The following is a 23,588-nucleotide window of genomic DNA, read 5'->3' as shown; positions in this document are numbered from 1 at the left end:
TAACTGAATTAAAGGACTTGTGTCGAAGCATTTGTCTTTTGGGCAAATTGTTTCTCGCATGCACTGTAGATCTAGTCTATGCAGGTGAGGAATAAGTTTGTTTCCACCTGTAAAAACTCTGGTAATAAAATTATTTTTACCAAGGCATGCATGTTATTTTTGTTGTCATTTACTGGAAAAAAAATGAAGCAGCATCACCTGATAAAATACTGGCCACACTTCAATCTGAAGAAAGAAAGGCAGCAACATTAGATACAATTAGCAACTAGGAAAATATACCCATCACATGACCACCTCAGCAAACAAACCACAGCGTAAATCCAACAATTACACAGTTATTTTAACTGCAATGATGAAAGGTTCACAAACTAAAGCAAAATGACTGCGGAGGGTTGATAAGGAAATTAAATTGTTGATGGTGGACATAATGTCAGAGGAATGAGAGCCATTTGGGATAGAAAGGACTCTATTCCAGATATGATCAGGGGCAGCCCGTGCTAGTGGACTGCAGCTCCCCCAGCTGTTAGAAGAAAGAAGAAAAAAAACTATATAAAAGAACAAAAAATCGCGGACCTTCCAACTGCTGCTGAACCAGTCCAGAGCATGTGCAGAGCTCCGGACTGATTCAGCAGCAGTCCTGATTAGAAACACAGCAGTCAAGAGCATCCCAGAAGTCTATGCAGTTAGTTATAGCTGCAAAGACTGGAAAGGGATCTGACTGCAACATCTGCAGGCTGGCCTGCTCTCGCAGGAAGGAAGGACATCACCATGGAATCGGGGAGCTTAGCAAGTGGATATATGGAGCTATACAGCAAGGCTCTGGACGTGTGTGTGTGGTGGGTAGAGAATACCTCAGGCTTGAACCCTGTGCCTTGGGTGCAGGTGGCAAGGGCCTGAATTTCCTACCCACCACCATTTGTAAAAACATTTGCAGATTTTTGCCTCATATTTGTTCTGTTCTGCTCCTCATAAAATCTGTGGTTTCTGTATATTTTTGTTACCTTACACAGTCAGTAGTGTAGTGGTGCATTGTTGCCTGATAGCTACAGGTTTGGTTGGGATGCCTTGTGTGTGGAGTATGCATGTTCTCCCATCTTACAAAGACATATGTCTGGAGTGTTTCTCCCTGGGCCTCTGCTGAAAATTGGCTTTTGCTCCAGGTCAGACTTTCCTGGTTAACAAATGTTAAATAAATAAAAATAACAGACATTTGAATTTCAGACTTCATATTCTTCAGAAAGTACATGGTAACACAAAACCTTTTATTCTAGCAGTTTTCTAAGTTTATAACATGGGTATTTGAAATCTGTCCCTATTTTTGGGACTGTATTCCCCCATTATTGGCTTCATTCAGGTTTTTTGTGCTAAGGTTGAGAGCTATGGTGAGAAGTGAATTCACTGAATATGTTTGGGGGCTGTATTCCCCCATTACTGGCTTTGTTCAGGTGTTCTGTGCCAAAAGGTTGACAGCTATGGTGAGAACTGAATTCACTAAATGGTAGCCACTTAAGTTTCAGTCTTCCTCTCTTTCACAAAACAGGTAATTTGGCATAGTGGTATGTTGCTCTGACTGTTTTGCAAAGGGTTCTGTGTTCAATACTTGGCAGTGAAATGTGGTAACGCAGCATTTTATTCTAACAACTTTCCAACATTATACAAGCAATGTTTAAAATGTGTCCCTGGTTTTGGGGCTTTTATTTCTCCCCAATCAATTTTGTCTTTTTCCAGATTTCTTGTGCTGCAAAGTTCAGAGATACAGCTGAGTGTCAAGTAGATTTTACAAGAAGCTGAGAGTTGCAGGAGAACAAAAGTTTAGTGCTGCTTATGCTGAGTCAGCTTGCATTGTTAATAGCACAACAGGTAGTGAACTTGCTTTTGATGCAAAAGGCTGTGGGTTCTAATCCCACAGTAGGTAGATGCATTGTTGATACTGTACTGTGTTGTAAAGGGGGTGAATGCTGCAGTCATTTCTGGTGAAGATACCTAGTAACTATGAACCTGTTATCAGTTTGCCATCCAGTCCCTATTGCAATATTACTAGCTTACCATTTTTTTAATGCAACATAGGCAATTTATTCCTCAAAGGCAACAGGCACTTTTATTTGTAGATGAAACAATGAAATATAAAGTTGTTTGCTAGCAGCAACCTCTTCATTAGTTACAGATTTCTTTAATGTGGAATTATTTAGATGGCCTTTTCTTCTTCAGAGATTGTGCATATTTACTGATACTGCTGGACTGTAGAAGTTTGAGTAAACTTTTCTGATGGAAATGTTCTGAATTGGACAGTTTTGTCATTATTGGTGCATGTATTTTGTTTTATTGTTTACTGGAAAAATGTTCAAAACAATAAATTTAAAACACCCTCTAACAACTGTACTGTATTGTACAAGGAATATAATTTAATACAATCAGGAAGGTGCATCAAAGAGCACGTGTATGTTTCATGTGCAAGGGTCCTATGATTTGAAAACAGTCCAAAATTAATCTTTATCTGCCACTGACAAAATGTATTTTCTTTGAATGTGGGTTTCAATGCTGTTTCAATGAATGTGAGTTTCAAGGACAAAGAAGTTTTAATGCCAAGTCTGTTTTCATTGTGAGACTGCATTGCTTTGTTTAGCAGATGTCTTAGGGTTTGGCTGTAAAATGCAAAATAAAACTTTCAAATGAAGTCCAAATCATCGTAGAAGTAAAGCAGTATGCACATTAGTGTTTATGATAAATGGGGTGAAATAGCCAAGTAATGGTTCATTGGAATGGCTGCAGGGGAGAGGCTGCATTCGGCCATGATTTTGTGAGGGGGAATGGCAGCAAACTCAAAGACAGCCCCGGCTGAACTATATCTCTCAACTGTCCAGATTTTCACAGAATTAATAGATTTTTGGTTCTTATTTTTGGTTTGTTCCTCATAAAATGTGTGGTTTTCTGGAAAATCATTTAGGAATTAAGTAAATAATGACAGACACTGAGTTTCAGACTTCATAACCTTCAGAAAAATGCATGCTAAAGCAAGACATGTTACATTCTATCAACTGTCTCAGTTTATACAAGAGCAATTTTTAGTACTGTTTATATGCTCCCCCAATATATTTGGCCTTGTCCAGATTGTCTGCATTAACAGGTTGAGATGTACATGCAAATAAATTGCTTTATAGAATTAGGCATATCCAAACCTCTCAACTGTCCCCGATTTTGGCTCAAAATGTTGCTCTTCCCCTAATAATCCCTCCGCAAAATGGCAATTTTGGAAAAAATGTGACGGGTTTACAATTGCTAAATAACTGTAATAATCAGAGTTATAGATTACTTTTATTTCAGAAATGTATGTAGATTTTTTATTTTGTCAGCTGCGCAAGTTAGCAGTACTAATATTAAAAAAGTCCCTTCTTTGACAGGTTCCCAGCTGTATTGGGTGGCTATTTTATAGTTTTGCATCACATGTTTGGTCCGTTTTTCATAAAATTGTGTTTTTTGGCAAATTAGTGGCAAATCATTAAAGACTAAAGTTAGAAAATAATGACAGACATTTGAGTTTCAGACTTCATACACTTCAGAAAATTCATAATAATGCAAGACTATTCTATTATCTTTCTAAGTTTATAAGAGCAATATTTAAAAATTGTCCTTATTTTTGGGCCTTTGTCCCACTTCTGTGTATGTCTTTTTCTAGATGTCTTGCTCTGAGGTTGTGAGGTGTAACAAATGTGTCAGGGCCATCACAGTCAACCAGAGATATTTCAAATTATGACATACTTGTTGCACCCCACTCCCCCATGTAGTGGCTCTGTATGTGCCCAAGAAGGCAAGGAGCAGTTATGCAGTGTAAATGTGCAGAGTATCACCCCATCCAAGGTAGACACAAGTACTACAGTGGCTTTTCATCTGTCCTTGATTTTGCAGAATGTTCTGGTTTCTGTCACAATTTTATACTGTTGATTTATGCTTATTATCACTCAGAAAGTGCCTGTCGCTCTGTGTTTAAGTAGCAATGCTTTAATGACCATCAGGTAAGTTTGTCTGAGATTGCAAGATGAAAGAAAGCTTTAATAAGCATACTGTTAAAGAACTGCCAACATTGAAAGCCTTTCTGCTGTTGCCATGCAGAGAATACTTACATAACTAGATAACATATAAGCCTTGGGTATTGAAATGCATATGACAGTATTTGTAATAAAGGACAGGATTACATTATTTTAAGAAGCGCATTACATTTGTTGGAGACTTGCAGTCATCTTTGCAGGCTTTACCTGTAAACTAAACAGAATGCCAATCTATCATGTGTGGTCCATAACCTCTACAGTAATCCTTTAAGCAATGTATCTTGAGCTTGTTTCTCGTTTGCTTTCCATTTTTTACTTTGATCACATTTTTCCCATGAAACAAGAAGATAGTTGTTGTCAGGCAGCAGGTCTTTTTTGGATAAGAAACATTTTTTCAAGTGGGGGTATCACAGAGATTGCTACTTCAGCATGTAACTTGGTACTTTAATAAAGCTGAAAATAAATTATAATTAGAACTGCAGTGCAAGGAGAAGTGGTTTGAGTTAAGGGCTGCTTGTTTTTCTTATACTTGATTTTGACTGGCATTTCAGTAATGTATTTAAAAAGTATTTTATTTTTTCTTGCCTCACAACCTTTTTGTTTCCATCCAGATATTAAATAAGCTGTCATGCAGCCAACACACTGAAATATTTTTTTTCTTCTACACTTCATTTTGTCTTGATTGGACTCTTATGACGGTTTGGCACCCAGGGCAGCGTATTTAATTAAAGTCCCAGTTTTTGTGGTTTTGAGCATAGCTCCTCCCCTTTCTAGTTGGCCACACCCATTCCCGTTGACCCCACCCATTCAGCTGTCTCCTGCAGCTCCCCCTTTGATTTGAAATCACCGGCCGCCACTGGATATGATGTAACAACAGAGTAAAGCTACATTTCTGACGTGGGTCTGGTAATGAAAAGGAATAAAAATGAGAATGACAGACAAAGGGTAATGCAAGTGATAAACACAGACACATCCTGGAAACAGATAAGAAAATAACAGCTGTTTTATTATGACCTCTCCCAACAACCCAATTTAATGACTAGTTGTGCTATTTACTTATTAACTAAGAAAAAAAAACTTCTTAGGGTGTCTTACAGGTCTTGTCTTATTCTCCTCAGTTTCGCCTTTGTGTCTGCCAATTCAACACCCAGGTGCTGCTTGTCTTCCTTGGAAAGATTTACCGTGGAGTTCTGGGTCTTTTCAGGACTGGAGGACTTCACTGGGCTTGGTGGAGACTGGGACTGAAGATAATCTCGCTCTTGGGTAAGATCTACAATTACCTGAAATTATAGAAATCATACTGCAATGAAAAACTGCAGGAAAGCCATTTGATGTACTAATATACATTTACATTCAGCTGTTTAAGGCACTTCCATGTTCCATGTAGTCCTTTATGCAAAAAAAAAAACTCTTCAGAAAGATACTAGCCTACAACTTGTAAAATAGTAACACAACTGCAAACACTTTCTTAAATTACAGTGTCTTAAAAGCATAATATGACATCAAGTCTGCCAATACCACCATCGGGTGGGAGGGTGGTCTAATGGTTAAGGTGTTTGCCTTACAAACACAAGGTGCAGGGTTTGAGTCTCACAAGGGATAATTGGCTAGGCTTAAAATGGCTCGCAAGGGCAGTTAGCTTAGTACTAACCTATGAACCTATGAACCTATGAAAAAGTACAGTTGCGTACACTTACCATAAATGTAGATGTTCGAGTGTATTCACAGTTGCAGTCATCACATTTGGGTTATCTGCTTGCAGTAGCCCTCAGTCAGCCTGATTATCAAAGTCTTGGGTCCTGCGTCTGTTGCTGTCTCATCTTCAGTGACGTCAGGTAGTCATGGGTATAAAGCATGCAGCCAACGCCATTACATCAGTTTTCCTTGCCCCAGATGTCAGGTGCCCCCCTTAATGGGAAGCAATTAAATATATATATATATATATATATATATATATATATATATATATATATATATATATATAGATAGATACACACACACACCCACAAGGTTATACCTCCAACAAAAAAGCAAATACACCAAAAAGCTTTTAAGTATAGTAAGGGAGAACAGAGGTATAGCCAAATTAAGTCAGGAGGCTGGAGGGAGGGTAACCAGGACTGCAACAGTGAATACACTTGAACATCTACGTTTAAGGTAAGTGCACACAACTGTACTATGTTCTTCATGTTTCACTGCTGCAGTCATCACATTTGGGTAGATTTCCAAAGCTAAGGATGGGAGGAGGAATCTAGATAGCATTAGGACCAGCTATAAGGCCCTGCAAAACTGCAGTGGCAAAGCCAGCTCTGGATTTAGAGAAAATTGGCAAATGATAATGCTTGGTGAAAGTATGTACAGAACTCCAGGTAGCAGCTTCTAGGATGTCTCTGGTAGGGACAACTCTGAGAAAGGCTGTAGAGGTAGATGCAGCCCTGGTTGAATGGGGTCTAATCCCCTGTGGGATAGATTTTCCATGGTGCTTATAGCAGAAATTAATGCAATGGCCTATCCTTTTAGAAATGGTTTGCTTTGAAATAGCTCTCCTCTCTACCCCTGCAGAAAATGCCACCAGCAGATGTTTAGATTTCCTTAGAGGTATAGTCATGTCCAAATAAAATCTAAGTTGTCTGTGCACATCTAGAGTGCAGTATCCGTTCCCCTTTGTTCTGTGGATTAGAAAAGAAAGTTGGCAAATAAATGGACTGATTAAGAGCCACACTGGATATCACCTTGGGCATGAAAGAGGGATTGGTCCTGAGGGACACCCTGTCCGCATGAAAGATGATGAAAGGCTCCACTGCCATAAGGGCCTGTAATTCAGATACCCTTCTTGCTGAAGTGATTGCTAAAAGGAAAGCTGTTTTCCAAGAAAGGAATTTTAACTCTCCAGTCACAGCTGGCTCAAAAGGAGGAAGAGTGAGTTTTTCCAATACAAAATTAAGGTCCCAGGCTGGAGTTGGGGCTCTCCTGGGTGGTCTTAAGTTTTTGGCCCCTCTGAGGAACTGCTTGAGCAGTGGGTGAGAAAAGAGGCGTGGTTCTGTGTTGTAATGAGCTGAAATGGCTGAAGCGTGAATTTTGATGTAGGAAAAGGAAAGGCCCTTGTGAAGCATCTCAGTTAAATATTGAAGAATTTGAGGTAAATTGGGTGCTGCTGTGGCCATCCCTTGACTTTGGTTCCAGGCACAGAATCTTTTCCATTTTTCAGCATAAGATTTTCTAATACTAGGCCTCCTTGCCTCCAAAATGACATCCAACACTTGTTTACTGAGGGATGGTAACGGAGAGGTTAGGTAATTAGCCAGCCTGCCAGGTTCAAGGTTTGAAGCTAGGGGTGCAGAATCTGGATCTCTGAGGTAGGTGCCATGGGACCAGCTGTGACACACTGGACAAGAGGGGGTACCAGTGTTGGCATGGCCAGTCTGGTGCAATCAGTATCATCCTTGGTTTGTCCTGTTTGATCTTTAGTAGTACATTGGAGAGGAGAGGCAGAGGAGGAAAGGCATAAACTGATAGATTTTTCCAGCTGAAGGACAGAGCATTCCCTTTCCAAGCTTGTTTGTGGGGAGTCCTTGTGCAGAATTTGTCCAATTGGTCATTCTGGGGGGAGGGAAACAGGTCTATATCCGGGATCCCCCATTTGTTGATCAACATGTTGAAACTCTTAGGTTCCAGTTTCCACTCGTATGGGTCCATGAGATTTCTGATTAGTTCATCTGCCAATGTATTTAAATTTCCTGGCAGGAACTGAGCCTGTAGATGCACTTGGTAGCTCAAGGCTGTGTTCCACAGAGCCATGGCAAGTCTGCAGAGGGGGTAAGAATGGGTACCCCTATGCTTGTTTATGTACCACATAACAGTGGTGTTGTCCATCTTTACCATTAATTCTCCTGGAAGAATATGGTCCTTGAAGGCTGTCAGAGCATTCTGTACAGCTAACATTTCTTTTTGATTGATATGCAGGTGCATTTGACTTGGGTTCCATTTGCCCTGAATGCACTTCCCTGCCAGGTGAGCCCCCCATGCATAGTCTGATGCGTCTGTTGTTAGGGTTTGGGCGGCAGGTGGTAGAGTGAATGGCAGTCCCTTGTTTTGGTGGCAGGCCTCTGCCCACCAAAGGAATTCTAACCATAGACAAGGTATGATAGGAATCATTGCTTCTAGATCCTGAGAATGTTGACACCATAGGCTTTTTAGATACCATTATAGTTTCCTCATATGCAGTCTTGCATATGGAATTAGTAGAATGCATGAGGCCATGAACCCCAAGTCTTGCAGTACTTGCCTTGCAGATAGCAGGGTTTTTGTGGCCACTAGTTTGAAGTAAGTTGTCAAATGAATTTCTATCTCTGGGGTGAGGAAAGCCATCTGGGAGGTTGTGTTCAAGCTTGCTCCCAGCATTTGTTGACAGGGTACCAGATGTGATTTATTTTCGTTTATGGTGTACCCCAAACAAGTTAACACCTTTTGTACAAATGCCAGATGATTCAGAAGTATGTCCTGGCTTTCTGCCTGAATTAGACTATTGTCCAGGTATGGGTATATTTGAATATTTCTTTGCCTGCAAAATACAATGACTGGAGCTAGGCACTTTGTGAATAACCCTGGGCACAGTAGATAAGCCAAAGGGCAGTGCAGAGAACTGATAGTGCATGCAGCCTGCTTTGAAGCATAGGTATTTTCTGCAAGATTCCCAGATTGGGATGTGCAGGTAGGCTTCCTTTAAATCCAACCAGGCATCTTTGCCTATCATGGGAAGCAACTAGTGAAGAGTTAGCATCTTGAATTTTGGAATCACCAAAAAGGTGTTTAGGATAGACAGGTCCAGGATAGGACGCCATGAGGTGTCTTTTCTGGGTACCAGGAAGAGTCTTGAGTAGAAACCTTGTCCCTTTTCCTCTTCTGGTACAGTCTGAATAGTCTTTAATCTTAAGAGAGAGAGTACTTGCTTTTGAGCCTCTGCCCACTGATTTGGGGGTAGATCTCCCCAACCATTTGGGGGTGGTAATGTGTGGAAGTGAACTCTGTATCCTTGGAAAGCTATGTTTAAAACCCATTTTTGCTTGTAGAGCAATCTTTCCCACTAAAGGAGCAGTCAGTTGAGAATTGCTTGTAAGTTTTAAAGTTAAGTCATTGAGACAGCTTACCATAGGGGGGAGTCTTACTACTCCCTGATTTGGAAGTGGGAGCCCTCCACTGCTAAGCCCTGTGCGTACCCTGGGACTGAAGCCTGGGTGTTCTGCTGGTTCTGGGTTTGAACTGAGAAGGCCTGGAAGAGGCAGGAAAGGACCAATTTTTTGAGGGCCAATGCCTACTAAATCTAAGAGGCTGCACTTGTAAGAAATCTTTAACAGTTTGCATAGATTTAGCTTTTTCCTCCATCTTTTTAAGAACTTCTTCTGCTTTGTCGCCAAACAGGTGGTCCTGATTCAAGGCAGCATCCAGCAATTTAGTTTTAACATGGTCGGGCAAGGATTGCTCCTTAAGCCAAGCATGCCTTCTAAGTACAGACCCAGTGACAGCAACCCTGCAAGATGCCTCTAGAGAATCAAAACCACATTGCAAAGTATATTTTCCAACCTGTTCAGCAGAATGCATGAAATCCTGTAAATCTTTATTTTCAGCACAATCAGAAATCAACATCATTTTCTGTTTAAGCAATCCAATAATATGTTGCTGATACTTTAACATATGAAACTGGCAATTTAAGGTCCTGATGGCCAAGGTTGCACTGGTGTATACCTTCTTAACCTATATATCCAGGGCCCTGGAATCTCTATCAGAGGGGGTAGGATTTTTGGCAGTAGTAGCCTTAATGCCCTTGGGTCCCTGTGAAATGGGCGCAGGATCCGCAGTAGGATTTTTAAAAAGGAACTTGTGAGAATCAGAAACCCTGTAATATCTATCAGGTTTTCTGGGAGCAGGAGGTAGAGAGAGTCGGGGGCAAGCTGGATTCCGAAAAAGCATCGTCAACAATGTCCAGCACAGGAGGGATTGCTAAAGGCCTATGTTGGGGCAGGAGTAAGAAATCTCTAAGCCTCTTTTTAGAATCAGAGTAATCCTGGCTTTCCCAGTGAAAATGCTCCCTACGAGTATGCAAGGTTTCACCAAAAGAAAAATCCTCTGGGGGAGAAGCAGAGGGAATAGAGTCCTCTGCATCAGAATCCTCATAGGTAGATAAGGGTAGATCCTGGTCATCAGAGGAGACAAAGTTCAGAATCCTGGCCAGAAGTATCATAAGCAAATTCAGTGCAAATTCAGTCCTAGGTCTCAGAGGGGGAAGGTTGGTTTCCCCTGATTAAAGTAATAACGTCTTCAGCCATTCTTATCATTCGTTTTGTAGGCACAGAGTCCTGACCATGTGGTCTGGGCATCGGTTTCCTAGGCATTGTTCGAGTTTTAGTTCTAGAAGAAGAAGAAGATGGCATTGGTTTAATATGCAAGTCAGTAGGCCTGAATACACCCTCAATTGCCTGCACAGCGGCTCCGGACCCATCCAAGATAGAGACATCCGCAGGTTCCACAGTTGAAGCATCTCGCAGCATACTGGACTCTGAATGGGTCTCAGTAGAGGCCTGCGGCGAAAGCACCTCACTGAGTACCGGCAAACTGGAAACTAGCTTAGGAGAAGCGTCTTCAGCAGGTTTGGACCTAGGCGGCCTGTCTCTGTCTTTATCTTTGTGTTTTTTCAGAATGTCAGAATGGCTTACCGAAGACATATCTGGATAATTGAACAGAGTACCAAAATATTTAGAAGCGAAAATGTACCAACGACGAATAGTTCATGGTTTAAATAAGGCACAAAACCAACAGCGAGGTACGTCGTGGTCAGGGCCAAGGCAAGGAATACAGTATGAATGAAAATCTTTATGAGGTATTTGCTTTCCAAAAGAAATACAATTACTGACTTTTACTGATATCGGTTTAGAGCAAGAAAAAGTTTCCCCAATGGGGTACTTAGCTTTAGTTGAAGACCTCTGTTCTGAAACTCGAAAATGAAAATTTCAGGAGTCGGCCGACCGGCACTTGCGAACTGCTTCTGCTTCGGGCACCGCACGGCAAGAAAGACTGATGTAATGGCATCGGCTGCATGCTTTATATACCCCTGATTACCTGACATCACGGAAGATGAGACAACAACCGACGCAGGACCCAAGACTTTGATAATCAGGCCAACTGAGGGCTACTGCAATCAGATAATCCAAATGTGATGACTGCAACAGTGAAACACGAAGAACATCAAAACTGCTCCATGAGGAAGTTAATGAAACACCTCCACAAAAAGAATACTGATTGGAATATAACAGGCACATGCAAGACTTTAGCTTGGCCAAAAAGCTCATACATATTAAAATAAACAAAACAGAGGAAGTAGAAAAAGTTTGAAAACTGAGACATGCACAGTTACACGTAACATATTTACAGAAGGACAGGACGATTGTGTAAGAACTTACCTTAATACTAGATGTTCAGCTACATTACTGCTGCAGTAGCCCTGACTACTGAGACTTGAGCCACAAAAGTGCTGGACATCCACCTGGATTTCCAGAGCTCAGAGCTGTTTCTCTTTCATGCATGGTGGGATCAAAATGTCACTGGTACAAAATCAACATCCACTCACAATGCATCAGCGTTCTTGCCCACGGAGTAAAGCCATGCACAATGAAAGCTACAAGGTCAGGCCACGGGGAACAGTATGCGGACAGACCCTCAATTTCTGCAACAAGTGGAGCAAGGAGAAACAGGGCTCTCCAAACTATATTCAGACATAAGCAGGTCTAAGGTCCTGTAAGCAGAAAATGAAAAGGCTAGAGTAAGGACATAGTGACCCCCCTCTAAAACCTACTGCTAAAGAAAGTAGTTACACACTTGTACTATGTTCTGTAATTTGATCACGGCTGCAGAATTCCTGACTAATGGTATTAGAAAAAAGAGGCTGATAAGATGGAGAAGAACTGCAGCAAACCCCAGTTCTTGCCTGGAATAAATTTCCTATTTGTGATGTTTTGTGAAGGTGTGGATGAGTGACCAAGAAGGTGCTTCCAGAACAGCTTGTTTATTGACTCCTTTAAGGAAGGTCATCATGTCTGCTGTGCCCCCAGTACTGTCAGTTCCTTCAGGTTTCTGTGCCAGAGAGGAATAATAGATTAGGAACAACAGAATACAGTGCAGTGCGCCAGTCTCTTAAAAACTGTTTATGGTGGCACTGCCTTTTTCTCTCTTCACATGGCAAGAGAGAGAAACTGTTTGGAAGCTCTACAGTCTTTGGTTTTGTGCAAATAATATCTCAGTTACTTGTGTACATCCAGGAAATACAACGTCCTTTCTGTAGATCAGAGTGTGTATGTTCCTTTAAAAGCAATTCCAGTCAGTCAGCACGTGCATATAAGTACTGAGCATGTGCAAGAAAGAGTGCCATTTTGTAGTGAGCAGCCAAGGTGTAAACATGCATGTGTGTAGTAGTCAGTCAGTTAGTGCATTTAAGTTTAATGTTACCACTCTCAATCCTGATATGTTTGTGTGTAATAAACTACTTAAATGAACACCCGGCCTCATTGTCTTATTCAATATACACATGACGAGAGACATGGTGTCAGAAGTGGGATGAAGAGTAAAACAGGTCTATATTAAGTCAGTGAAATGGCATTACAGCAAATGCCGTTTCGCCGACACATATAGAACAAAAGCTGACAACAGCGAAATCCCAAGTCACCGATTTTTTTCCCAGAGGGAAAAAAATTAGTAGACCAACAAAACACAACACACCACTTAAAACATTACAGAGTGGGGAGCTATGCCCCCCACACCCCCAATGTGGGTGGTTGTGCCCCCCACACTCTCCCCTACCTAAATATGCCAACTCCAAGATCGCACTGCAGTGGGGTAAAGGGCAATGTCAAGGCTTAAGCCAGGTGATTTTCTTCCCTGAAAAAAAAAATCGCTAACCCGAGCTCTCGCTGTTGTCAGCTTCCATTCAATATGTGTCGGCAAAACGGCATTCGCTGTAATGCCATTTCGCTGACTATAGACCCAAGTAAAACAACTTCTTCAAGATCATGAGGCAGTCAGTTACAGCTGGAGGAATATACAGGAATGGATCATCCCTGCTCAAACGACTCGCAAACAGGTCAGAAAGACAAATCCAGGTACTAAAACTTGCTTAAATGATTTTTTTACTCAGCAAATATAAAACAAAGCATTAAAACCATTCAAAATGAATTTCTAGTTAAACAAAGTATTCAAAATTATAATATATTGATAAAAAATACTTAAAATGTTCACAAAAGTACTTGAAATAACTTCCGAATTTCGTAAAATGTTAACTAAACAAAGTATCCGAAGTGTGCAAAGTGTTCAGAAGTTTGCACAGTATTACAGTACAGTTACTTTGCAAAGCACAGTCAATTCAGAGAGTTCATGGTACAGCTGAATATTTTTCCGAGTATCTGGTGTATATCTATGTGTGAGTGCATGTAAATATAATTACAAGGGCAATTTGTTGGCATGGCAGAAGGATTTCACAGACCTGCTACTCTTGTATTTGATAACAATATTGCTGAAAATTGGAGTGTGTTTGAGTGACAGTACAATATTTTCATACAGGCTGCTTTTTCTGACAAAGACACAAGTACAAAGGCATTTATGCTGCTTAATTTAGCTGGTTCTGAAGTCATTGAAAGGGAGTGTTCATTTGTGTAAGCTCCAGCTGTGTATGCAGGGGAGGTGGTAACAGTCATATAGAGGTACCAGCTGAAACCTGGGAAGACCCTGAGTGCTTAAAATATAAATTTAGAGAAATGTGCAACCCCCAAACAAATATTACAATGGAAAAGCACATATTTTACACAAAAGATCAAATGCCTGGTGAAACTTTTGCAGCACATATAACTGATTTGAGAAAGAAGGTACAAACATGGTGATTTAAGAGATGAGTTCATAAAAGACAGACTTGTGTGTGGTATTACAGACGATGCAGTGAGAAAGATTTTGTTTAGAGACAGTGATTTAACTTTGAATAAGGCCATAGTGATTTGTCAGATATATGAGCTTACAGAAAAGCACACAAACATGCTTACAAATGAGAAATGCAGGTGGTGAAGAAATTCAAATTGAAGGCTCAGTAATGCTTTCATGTTACTATGCTAGGAACAGCTATCACTTGCAAGTTTCCATAATCAAAAGACACGTACAGTCATTGTTAGGCTTCAAAGACAGTTTGAAAATGGGACTGCTTTCATTTAAAGCGAAGTCCACAAACAACAAAAAATTCGCACAAACTACTTTTTCTGACTATTTTTATATATATTATTTTCTGATCTATTTGAAGACAGGTTAGGCCAACTCCCAGTTATGTACTCCATGAAGTTAAACCCTGAAATAAGCCCAGTTATCAAGACCAGCATGGAAAGTTCCAGTAGCCATGCAGAACAGAGTCAAAGCTGAGCTAGACAGAATGGTACATCTAGGAGTATTCTGTCCAGTCGAAGAACTAATTGAATGTGTATCCTCCATGGTGGTAGCTCATAAGAAAAGCTCAGATGACATTAGAATATGTACTGATCCAAGAGATTTGAACAAAGCACTAAAACGACCTCATCATCCAATGCGTACAGTCGAAGAAGTTGCTGTTCTTATGCCAAATGCTACTGTTTTTTCTGTCTTAGATGCAAAAAGTTCATTTTGGCAAATTTTATTTGATCGAAAATCTTCATTGCTAACCACTTTTAGTACACCATTTGGAAGGTACAGATTTTCGAGAATGCCATTTGGGAGAAATTCTGCCCGTGAAGCCTTTCAACATGCGATGGAGCAAATTTTGTTTGGCCATCCATGTGCTATTATAGTAGATTATATTCTTGTAGGAGGCAATGGTGAAGTCAAACATGAAAGAAACCTCAGGAAAGTTCTGAAACATGCTCATGAGGTGAATCTTAAGCTGAATCCTCAGAAATGCAAATTCAGGCTATGAGAAGTTACTTATGTGGATCATTTGTTTACCATGACCAGATCCCTCCCCCCAAACAATCCAAGCAATTCTTGAGATGCCAGCTCCAAAGGAAGTGACAGCCTTACAACATTTTCTTGGCATGTTCATTCCAGATTTGAGTAACTTTTCAGCACCGCTAAGAGAGCTGACACACAAAGAAGTAACCTGGTTCTGGTCAGAACACCACCAAAGAGCATTTGATGTCCTGAAACAAAAAATTGCCAGTCCACCCACTTTAACATATTATGATGTATAAAAACTAGTAACTCTCTCCTATGATGTTTCGAAGTTTAGTCTTGGTGCAGTCATTCTTCAAGAGGGTAGACCAGTAGCCTATGCATCCAGAATCCTAACCCAAACTGAAATGCAGTATGCTCAGATAGAGAAAGAGCTCTTGGCAATTGTGTTTGCATGTTCGAAGTTCTATGATTATATTTATGGCTGACTTATTCAAATTGAGACTGATCACCTACCTTTGGGCAGTATTTTGAAAAAGCCTATGCACACAGGTCCTACGAGATTGCAATGCATGATGTTGAAGATGCACAAAAAAAAAAAAAAAAAAAAGTGATGCACTTACCATAACTTGGCATCTGGGCTACCCGGTGTCATTATTCATCACAGATGGGTCGAGGATCCAACCTCGGATCTCAGCAGATACATTCTCAGACAGATCCAGAGCTCAAGCTCCTCCCCTTCCCATAATCCCTTGCTACTTTCTAACCCTCAGATAAAGTTTGCTAAATTAGCTGAAAAGCAGAAAAAGTGCAACAGAAGCCAAACACTTCTCATCAAATACAAGCTACTTCAGCCTCACCTGAACCCCCAGAAGGAAGGGGGACGGTGGGTGGGAACATGATGAATAATAACACTGGACAGCACAGATGCCAAGTTACGGTAAGTACGTAACTCTATCTAATGCTATCCTTGTCATTATTCTTCAAGGGTGGGTCAGAGTCCCCAGTGGCCTCAAGGAAGAATATGCCAGAGCACGGAGGAACCAAAGAAGTCCTGTTCCTAGATAATGAAGGCCAACTTGTAGTACAAAATGAGTGTGTGTGGATTAGACCATGTCACAGCAGCACAAATCTCATTAAGGGAAAGTCTGGCCAAAAAGGCTGATGAAGTAGCAACAGACCTAGTACAGTGGGCCTTAACTGGTCTGAATAGTTCTAAATGCTGACTAGCATAAATGAAGGAAATATAACCAGCAATCCACCTGGAAATAGTCATTTTGGAAACTGCCTGGCCCTTTCTATAGAGTTGGTCTGACTTTCTAAACTCCTCAGTCCTTTTTAAATACAAATGCAGTTGCCTATGGACATCTAAACAATGTAAGATACATTCTTCTTTATTACAGTAATTATGGAAGAAGACTGGTAGTTGAATCAATCAAGTGAGATTAGCTTCAGAGGCCACTTTAGGGAGAAAGGAAGGATTTGTTCAAAGACACCCTGTCCTTATGAAAGATCATGAATGGTGGCTTACCACACAAAGCCTAAAGTTCCGAGACCCTCTTGGCAAAAGTAAAGGCTACTTAAAAGGCCATCTTTCAGGAAAGTAATTTAATATCAAATGATCCAGCTGGTTCAAAATGTTTTTGTGTTCGGGACTGCAGCACCAAAGTCAAATCCCATTAGTGGGGATGGATCCTTAATAAGAGGTCTAAGAAGAAAAACTCCTTTCAGAAAGCTTTTGCACAGTTTGGAAGAAAAGGTAGGCTCATCATTGATACAGAAATTAGAGATGGCAGCCAACTGGAGCTTAATGGTAGAAAAACTTGCCTTATCCTGAAAAAGGGAAGACAAGAAAAGCAAAATATCAGGAATAGGGGCTGAAAAAGGATCTAGATTCCACTGTCTGGCCCAAATGGAAAACCTTTTCCACTTACTGGAATACACCCTCTTTGAGAAGCCAAAATAATGCCCCTCACTGGTGAGGGAAGCCTGGACTGCTAAAGGATTACTGGAACTGGAGAATGCCTGACGGGTCCAGAGATTGGGAAGTGGAAGCCCACAGGGATGGGAAATGAGATCCAGAATGGGATCTAGAATCCAAGGTCGATACTGCAGATGAGACCTTAGGAAGGAGAACCATGCCTGGCAAAGCCGGAAAGGGGCAATGAGGATGAGAGAGGACTTCAAGAGATGAGCTTTCTGTAAGACTTTGGGCATTAGGAAAATACAACAGTGACTCCCCTAAAGGGGGATCAGGGCCAAGCAATTGCTGTATTTGTGGTTGACTGGGGAAGCAAAAAGGTCACAGCATGGTTGACCCAAATGGTTAAAGATTTGCCTTGTCACTGATGGATTCAGGAACCACTCGTGAGGACTCAAGATGGACCTGCTGAGTTTGTTGGCCAGCACATTGGAACTTTCGGGTATATGAGTTGCAAGAAGAAAGTGCCTGGAAGACATCACATAATCCCACACACTTATGGCCTCTCTGCACAGAAGATAAGACAGTTCCCCCCTCTTGCTTGTTGCTATACCAGACAACTGCCATGTTGTCCTTCTGAACTGCAATGGTCCATAGAGGGAGGCATTCCTGAAAGGCTTACAATGTTAGAAGGACTTCTCTCATCTCTAGGATGTTTATGTGCAATTTGGTCTCTATGGGGGACCACGTGCATTGAACCATCCTGCCCTGAAAATGCCTCCCACCCCAACAGAGAGGCGTTTGTGGTCACTGTGGCCTTGGGTGGGGAGAGACAAAATGGCCTGCCTAGACACAGGTCCTGAGACTGACGCCAACAAGCAAGATGATTCCTGTAAACCGGAGTCAACTTTATTCCCACAGACATAGGCTGAGACAGAATGGACCACTGGACTGCCAGGGTCCATTGGTGAACTCACATGTGATACTCGGCGAGAGTGACCAACTGAATGACAGCTGCCATAGAGCCTAGCATTTTAAGAATCAAAGGAATAGGTGGATGTGCTAGATCCAACAAAATACAGACTTGATCTCAAATCAGTTGGACCCTGAGGGAAGGGAGTACTGCAGTCTGATACCGTGCCCAGCAGGACTCCTATGAATTACAGGGTTTGGCTCGGAAACAGATTGGACTTGGGTAGATTCACTGTGATGCCTAGATGCTGGAAAAAATCTGAGGACATACCTAGTCACCAGTGTTAGTCAATGCCTTGTGGGATCCATGAGAAGCCAACGGTCCAGGTATGGGAAAAACCTGGAAACCTTGCAGCCAGAGATAAGCTGCCACCACAGCCATACAGTTGGTAAACACCGGGGGGGCAGTAGCGAATCCAAAGGGCAGGGGGCTTTGAACTGTTGATTGGCCCCTAACCAAAAGGGCAAGTGTCTCCTGTAGTGTCTGTCAATCTTTATATGACAGTATGCATCCTTGAGATCCACTGAGCACATCCAATTGTCCTTGCGCAAGAGAGGCAGAATGGACTGTACAGTGACCATCCAGAATTTGGACTTCTTGACAGAAAGGTTTAGCTCTCTGAGGACCAGAATCGGACACAGTTCCCCAGACTTTTTTGAAACCAAAAAGAAGCGAGAGTACATTCTGGACCCTCGTTGTCCTGCTGAGAACTCTTGAATGGCTCTTTTTTGAAGGAGGTCTTGCACCTCAAGACAGGCCAACTCCCTTTGGCGGGGTGGTACATCTGGAAGAAATTTCTGAAATGGAGGGGGCTGAGAGGAGGGAATGGTGTAACCTCTGGAAATAATTTTTAGCACTCACTGATTGGAGGTGAGACTTGTCCAGGCTTTTGGATGAAAGGAGAGAAGACCTCCAAATGCCTCCAGGCAGGACAGTCAGGCAGCACCTCAGGAGCACTGTAAGGGCATCTCTGAGAAGTGTTCGAGAGCCCTGGTTTTGTGGACCCCCCTCTGCCCCTAAGGCAGTATCTACAGTTGAATCCCCTGCCCTACCCTGTGGAAGAGGATTCCTGGAGAGTGTCCTGAAAGGAAGACTAAGTTTTCCAGGAACCAAAGCTTCTTACTTCCCCTCTGGGTCTTAGGAAAGGCTCTCTGGGGAGTAGAAAACTTGATCCCTACTGTGGAGAGAGTTTTGCCTTCCTGCTCACTGAGGGTTAAAGTTTCCTTAACACATGGTCCAAGCAAAGTGTAACCATCAAAGGGGGCATTAGTGAATGATACCTTAAGGGGTTCCACAAACCCACAAAGGTGAAGCCAGGCATGCCATCGGATAGCAATGCCAGTGCCTGCCACTTCAGAGGTGGCCTCTGCAGTACTGTAGATCAGCCTCATTGAAGCATTGGCTAAGGAAGTGAGAGTAGACAGCCTCAGACAGAAAAACTTGAGGCTCACTGTAGGCAACAACTCTGACAGGGAAGTGGTAAGCTCCAAAACCAAATCCATCTGAAATCAGGTAAAGTGGGCCAAATAATTAGCTGTTCTCAGACCAAAAGTGTCTGAGGAAAACACACTCTCTCCAAAACAGTCAATTGTCTTGGACTCCCTGTTCTGGGGCTGGACAGAGGAGCTTTGTTCAGCTAGCTCCTTTTTAGTAGCAGCAGCCACCAAAATGGCATCGACAGGGACCCCTTTGCTCCAAAAAGACCTAACCTTAGGAGGACTGAGGAACTTATCTGCTTTCTTGGACACAGGTTCCACTGTGTCTGGCTCCCTCCAAACCCTGCTGGTGATAAGGTCCACAAGCTCGTCAGCATGGGGGGGGGGGAATCCCAGATAAAAAATGGGCTCATCCTGAATGCCTTCAGCAACATGTACTCCTCCAAAGACAGGGACGGAAAAGTCAAATCTGCTTCTCTTTTTGAGAACTTCCAGGATGTCCCCAAAGGAAACCTCCTCAGGAGGAAGTCTGGGGGCCCCATCTCCCTCCTCAAAATTTGCGTCTTCGGTGAGGGACTCTTTGGGGGAGTCCAAGTGCCTCCTCTTACATGTTCTCTTTCGAGGGCGTTCCTCCACGATGGGCTCAGGGGAGGACTCAGAAGAGATGGGTACCCCAAGTGGGGCAGTGCCCATCTGAAGTCACTCGTAGGAGGGCTGACCCTGGATGGACGATGAGGCCTCAGCACCCAAACCCTAGAAAGGTTGGGTAGGACCTAGAAGAAGAGGTAACTGCCAAACTGGAGAAGGTTCTCTCTACCAAGGCCGACGAACTGGATGAAGACCCCCATAAACAGTGGCTGGGACCACCTGGGAAGGGAGAAGGAACATGACACAGCACCAAAGCACCCAGACAATATCAGCCACAAATTGTCCAGTGCCAAAGCCACCAAGGGAAGGGAGCAGTCCTAAAAATCTGGACCCAAACCCACCCCCAGGGAACTTGCACTGACCCCTCAGAAACAAGGTCCAACCTGGTTTGACGGCTGCAGAACACAGCCAGCCAGGGACCCTGATGGTGTTGAGAAGGGGGGATACCTGACATTGTCGGCCTTTTACTAGAAATCTCATGATCCTGACATTCCAAAACCTGCTGGATTGGAAGAGGAGAGTGGAGACCTGTGGATGGGGAGGGCCCCCTAGCCATATTGGCTGATTAGAGCCTTTAGAAATCCTCAACATCCTATCCATGTCCAAGGGACAGAGACTTCTGGAAGATCTGGATGAAGCTGAACAGTGGCCAGATTCTGTTGGGGATCTGACCTTGGATCCCACAGTCCCATGGCCCTGAGGAGGAAATCAGCTCTTATGACTCTGATCCAACCTCCTGGAGGATCCAGAAGGGGAACCCTCAGTGACAATAGAATCCAACAGAACGGTCAGATCTGACAACCTGGTAGAATCTGAAGGTTTGTAAGCCTTACCGAATGGATCCGACAAACTGGTCAGACTCAGGGATGGCTTGCTTCTACTCAGATCTGAAGGCCTCCAATCTGCCAAGGCCTTGGATCCAAGAGTATGATCCAAAACTCTTGGAACAATGGATCTTGGATACAAAGCCAAAGAGGATGGGCTCAGATCCAGGGATCTGTGATCCAAGAGCCTCGGCTTTTTTTTTTTTTTTTTTTTTTTAAAGATAGGAACTACTTTAAGAAAAAAGGGTGCAAAGCACCAAGCACCAGAAGGGGGAGGGGAGAACCTAACCAAGCCAAATAGTTCTAACAGGGAGGGGAGTTAATATAGTAAAACTACAATTAAACTATGAATAATCCAGTTAAGGATAGAAGGGTACCTTAAAAGGAGAAGAAAGTCAAGAAACAAGAACCAATTATCTAAGAATTCCTAAGCTTGCGCCCAGACAACATCTGGAGCAATTCAGCAGCAAATGAGATCCGAGGATTAGGAGGTAGCAAGGGATTATGGGAAGCAGAGGAGCTTGAACTCTGGATCTGTCTGAAAAGTTGCCGGCTCAGATCCTAGACCCATCTGTGAGGAATAATGACACGGATAGCATCAGATCTATAATTTTCACTTGGTCTACACAAGAGGCAATCTTCTTTATCTTGCGGATACTTTATCCAGATCACCCAGAAAAACTACCGAACAGCATGAAAATGAGAAACCTGATTTTGAAGTCATGGAAGTGAGACATTTTTCTTCCACATGTCTTGATGAGCTTAGAACTCACACAGCTTCAGATCCAATTCTTCAGAAGTTCAACCATTTTATCAGTCGAGGATGGTTGTCACAGCAATCTTGTTTGCCACCATTTTGGAAAATCCCAAGATGCAAAAAACTCCCCTACTAGCCTCAGTAAGAAACTGAGATGCCTCATAAAATCCTCCAAAGCTAGTTACGAAAATAAAATTGCTAAAGATTCCAAAGACAACCACAAAGCATTCTATAACTATGTCAAGAATCTAAATGGCAATGCTCAGATCTGCTCTGAGCTAAAACAGAATGGCATTAAATATACTGATCCGAAGGATATTGCCAATTTCCTGGCAGATCGATTCAGTGCCAACTTCACCCCCCTCTCACCCCCTAAATGGCCCATCTCAATACCGGAAGACTGCCAAATTCCAGTAATAATGGCCACACAGGCACAAAACGCACTCTCTAAAGCCAAGAATACAGCATCCATGGGACCAGATGACATCCCAGGCTGTGTACTACATGAACTACAATATGAACTGGCACCTCACCTAAGTGTCATGTTTAATCATAGCCTCACCTCAGGTTTCGTGCCCACTGAGTGGCTTAGAGCTACAGTTATCCCAATCCACAAGGGGGGATCCACCTTGGATCCCGGAAACTACCATCCCATCAGTCTGACAAGCCTTATCTGCAAGGCCATGGAGCGTATTATCATGGAACTTACAAACAAAGACATTGGCAACCTTCAAACACTGGACCCCACCCAGTTTGGGTTTGTGAAGGGCCGATCTTGTCTCCTGAACCTGATTGACTTCTTTGAATCAGTCTCCAGAGCCATGGACAAGGGTAAGGTGGTCCACACAGCCTATCTAGACCTTGCCAAGGCCTTTGACACCATCCCCCACTCTGGAATCATAGATAAACTTACTAAGTTGGGCATTAATCCCTATGTCACCCAATGGGTTGCTAAATGGCTTACTGATAGAACCCACACTGTAAAAGTAGCCGACTCCAAATCCAGCTCCAGACAAGTGACAAGTGGAGTACCTCAGGGTTCAGTCCTGGGGCCGCTCTTGTTTGGCATCTACTTCTCTGAAGTACAGGTCAACACTAAGGGACTCTGGCTAACAAAGTTTGCAGATGACTGCAAACTGGGAGCCATTATTGAATCCCCAAATGATGTGGATACTCTACAAAAGGGCCTTACAGAAACAGATGCTTGGTGCCAGAGCCATGGGCTCAAGCTCAATGCCAAGAAATGTATTGTTATCCTCTTTGGGAAAAAACATGTATCCATGAATTACCATATAGGTGGCAGTACACTAAACACAGAAAGTGTGATAAGAGACTTAGGGACACAGGTGGACAGTGGTCTCACCTTCGATAACCACATTGCCACAACAGTCAGGAAATCCTTCTATGTGGCACACCTCATCACGAAGGGCTTTTCATCCAGAAAAAAGGAGGTCATTGTCACACTGTACTCATCCCTCATTAGACCTATTATAGAATACAACGCCCCATTTGGTATGTACCTCTCAAGACATCTGCAACAACTGGAAAGGCCTCAGAAATACCTCACTAAAAGAATCACAGGCCTAAAGCAGATGCCCTACGCTGACCGCCTTAAAAAACTCCAGCTATACTCTGTCACATATCGTCTACTCAGAGGCGATCTCTGCTTAACTTACAAGGCCATGTCAAACCCAGAGCTGTTGGACATGCTATATTTAAAGAAATCCCAATCCCTCAGAGCTACACGCTCCAGGAATTTAAACCTTGTCATCACAATAAGCAAAACATGCTGGAGGGATAGGTTCCTGACCCAGAGACTCCCCAGACTCTGGAATAGATTGCCCATACATGTCAAGCAGAGTGCCTCTTTGGACCTCTTCAAGAGGAACCTTGACGATTGGATGGGAGAAAGGAAATTCACCCCAGGGATCACGTCAGTCGCCCTGCTAGACAGGGGTCCAGGAAAGTAAATAATGTGGGAAGAAATAGCCAGGGAATTGTTATGGCTAGGCTTGTATAGGCCCTAGGGCTGATAGCCTAGT

At 42.7% G+C, this 23,588-nt stretch overlaps 1 protein-coding gene across 2 annotated transcripts in view; it reads right to left on the bottom strand.

Moving 5' to 3' along the window:
* The window catches only part of CCDC88C (coiled-coil domain containing 88C), a 1,480,266-nt gene that overhangs the window by 554,104 nt on the left and 902,574 nt on the right, over nt 1–23,588 (bottom strand). For both annotated transcript variants that reach the window (XM_044074710.1, XM_044074709.1), the window contains exon 8: nt 5,139–5,323. In XM_044074710.1, the coding sequence (XP_043930645.1) occupies nt 5,139–5,323 (185 nt within the window). The remainder of the gene's footprint in view (nt 1–5,138; nt 5,324–23,588) is intronic.

The sequence above is a fragment of the Protopterus annectens genome, chromosome 6.part0, assembly GCF_019279795.1.
Source record: "Protopterus annectens isolate FY-2018-M chromosome 6.part0, PAN1.0, whole genome shotgun sequence".
Taxonomy (NCBI): Eukaryota; Metazoa; Chordata; order Ceratodontiformes; family Protopteridae; genus Protopterus; species Protopterus annectens.
The sequence above is the reverse complement of the archived record's forward strand: the minus strand, read 5'-3'. Positions and strand labels throughout refer to the sequence as shown.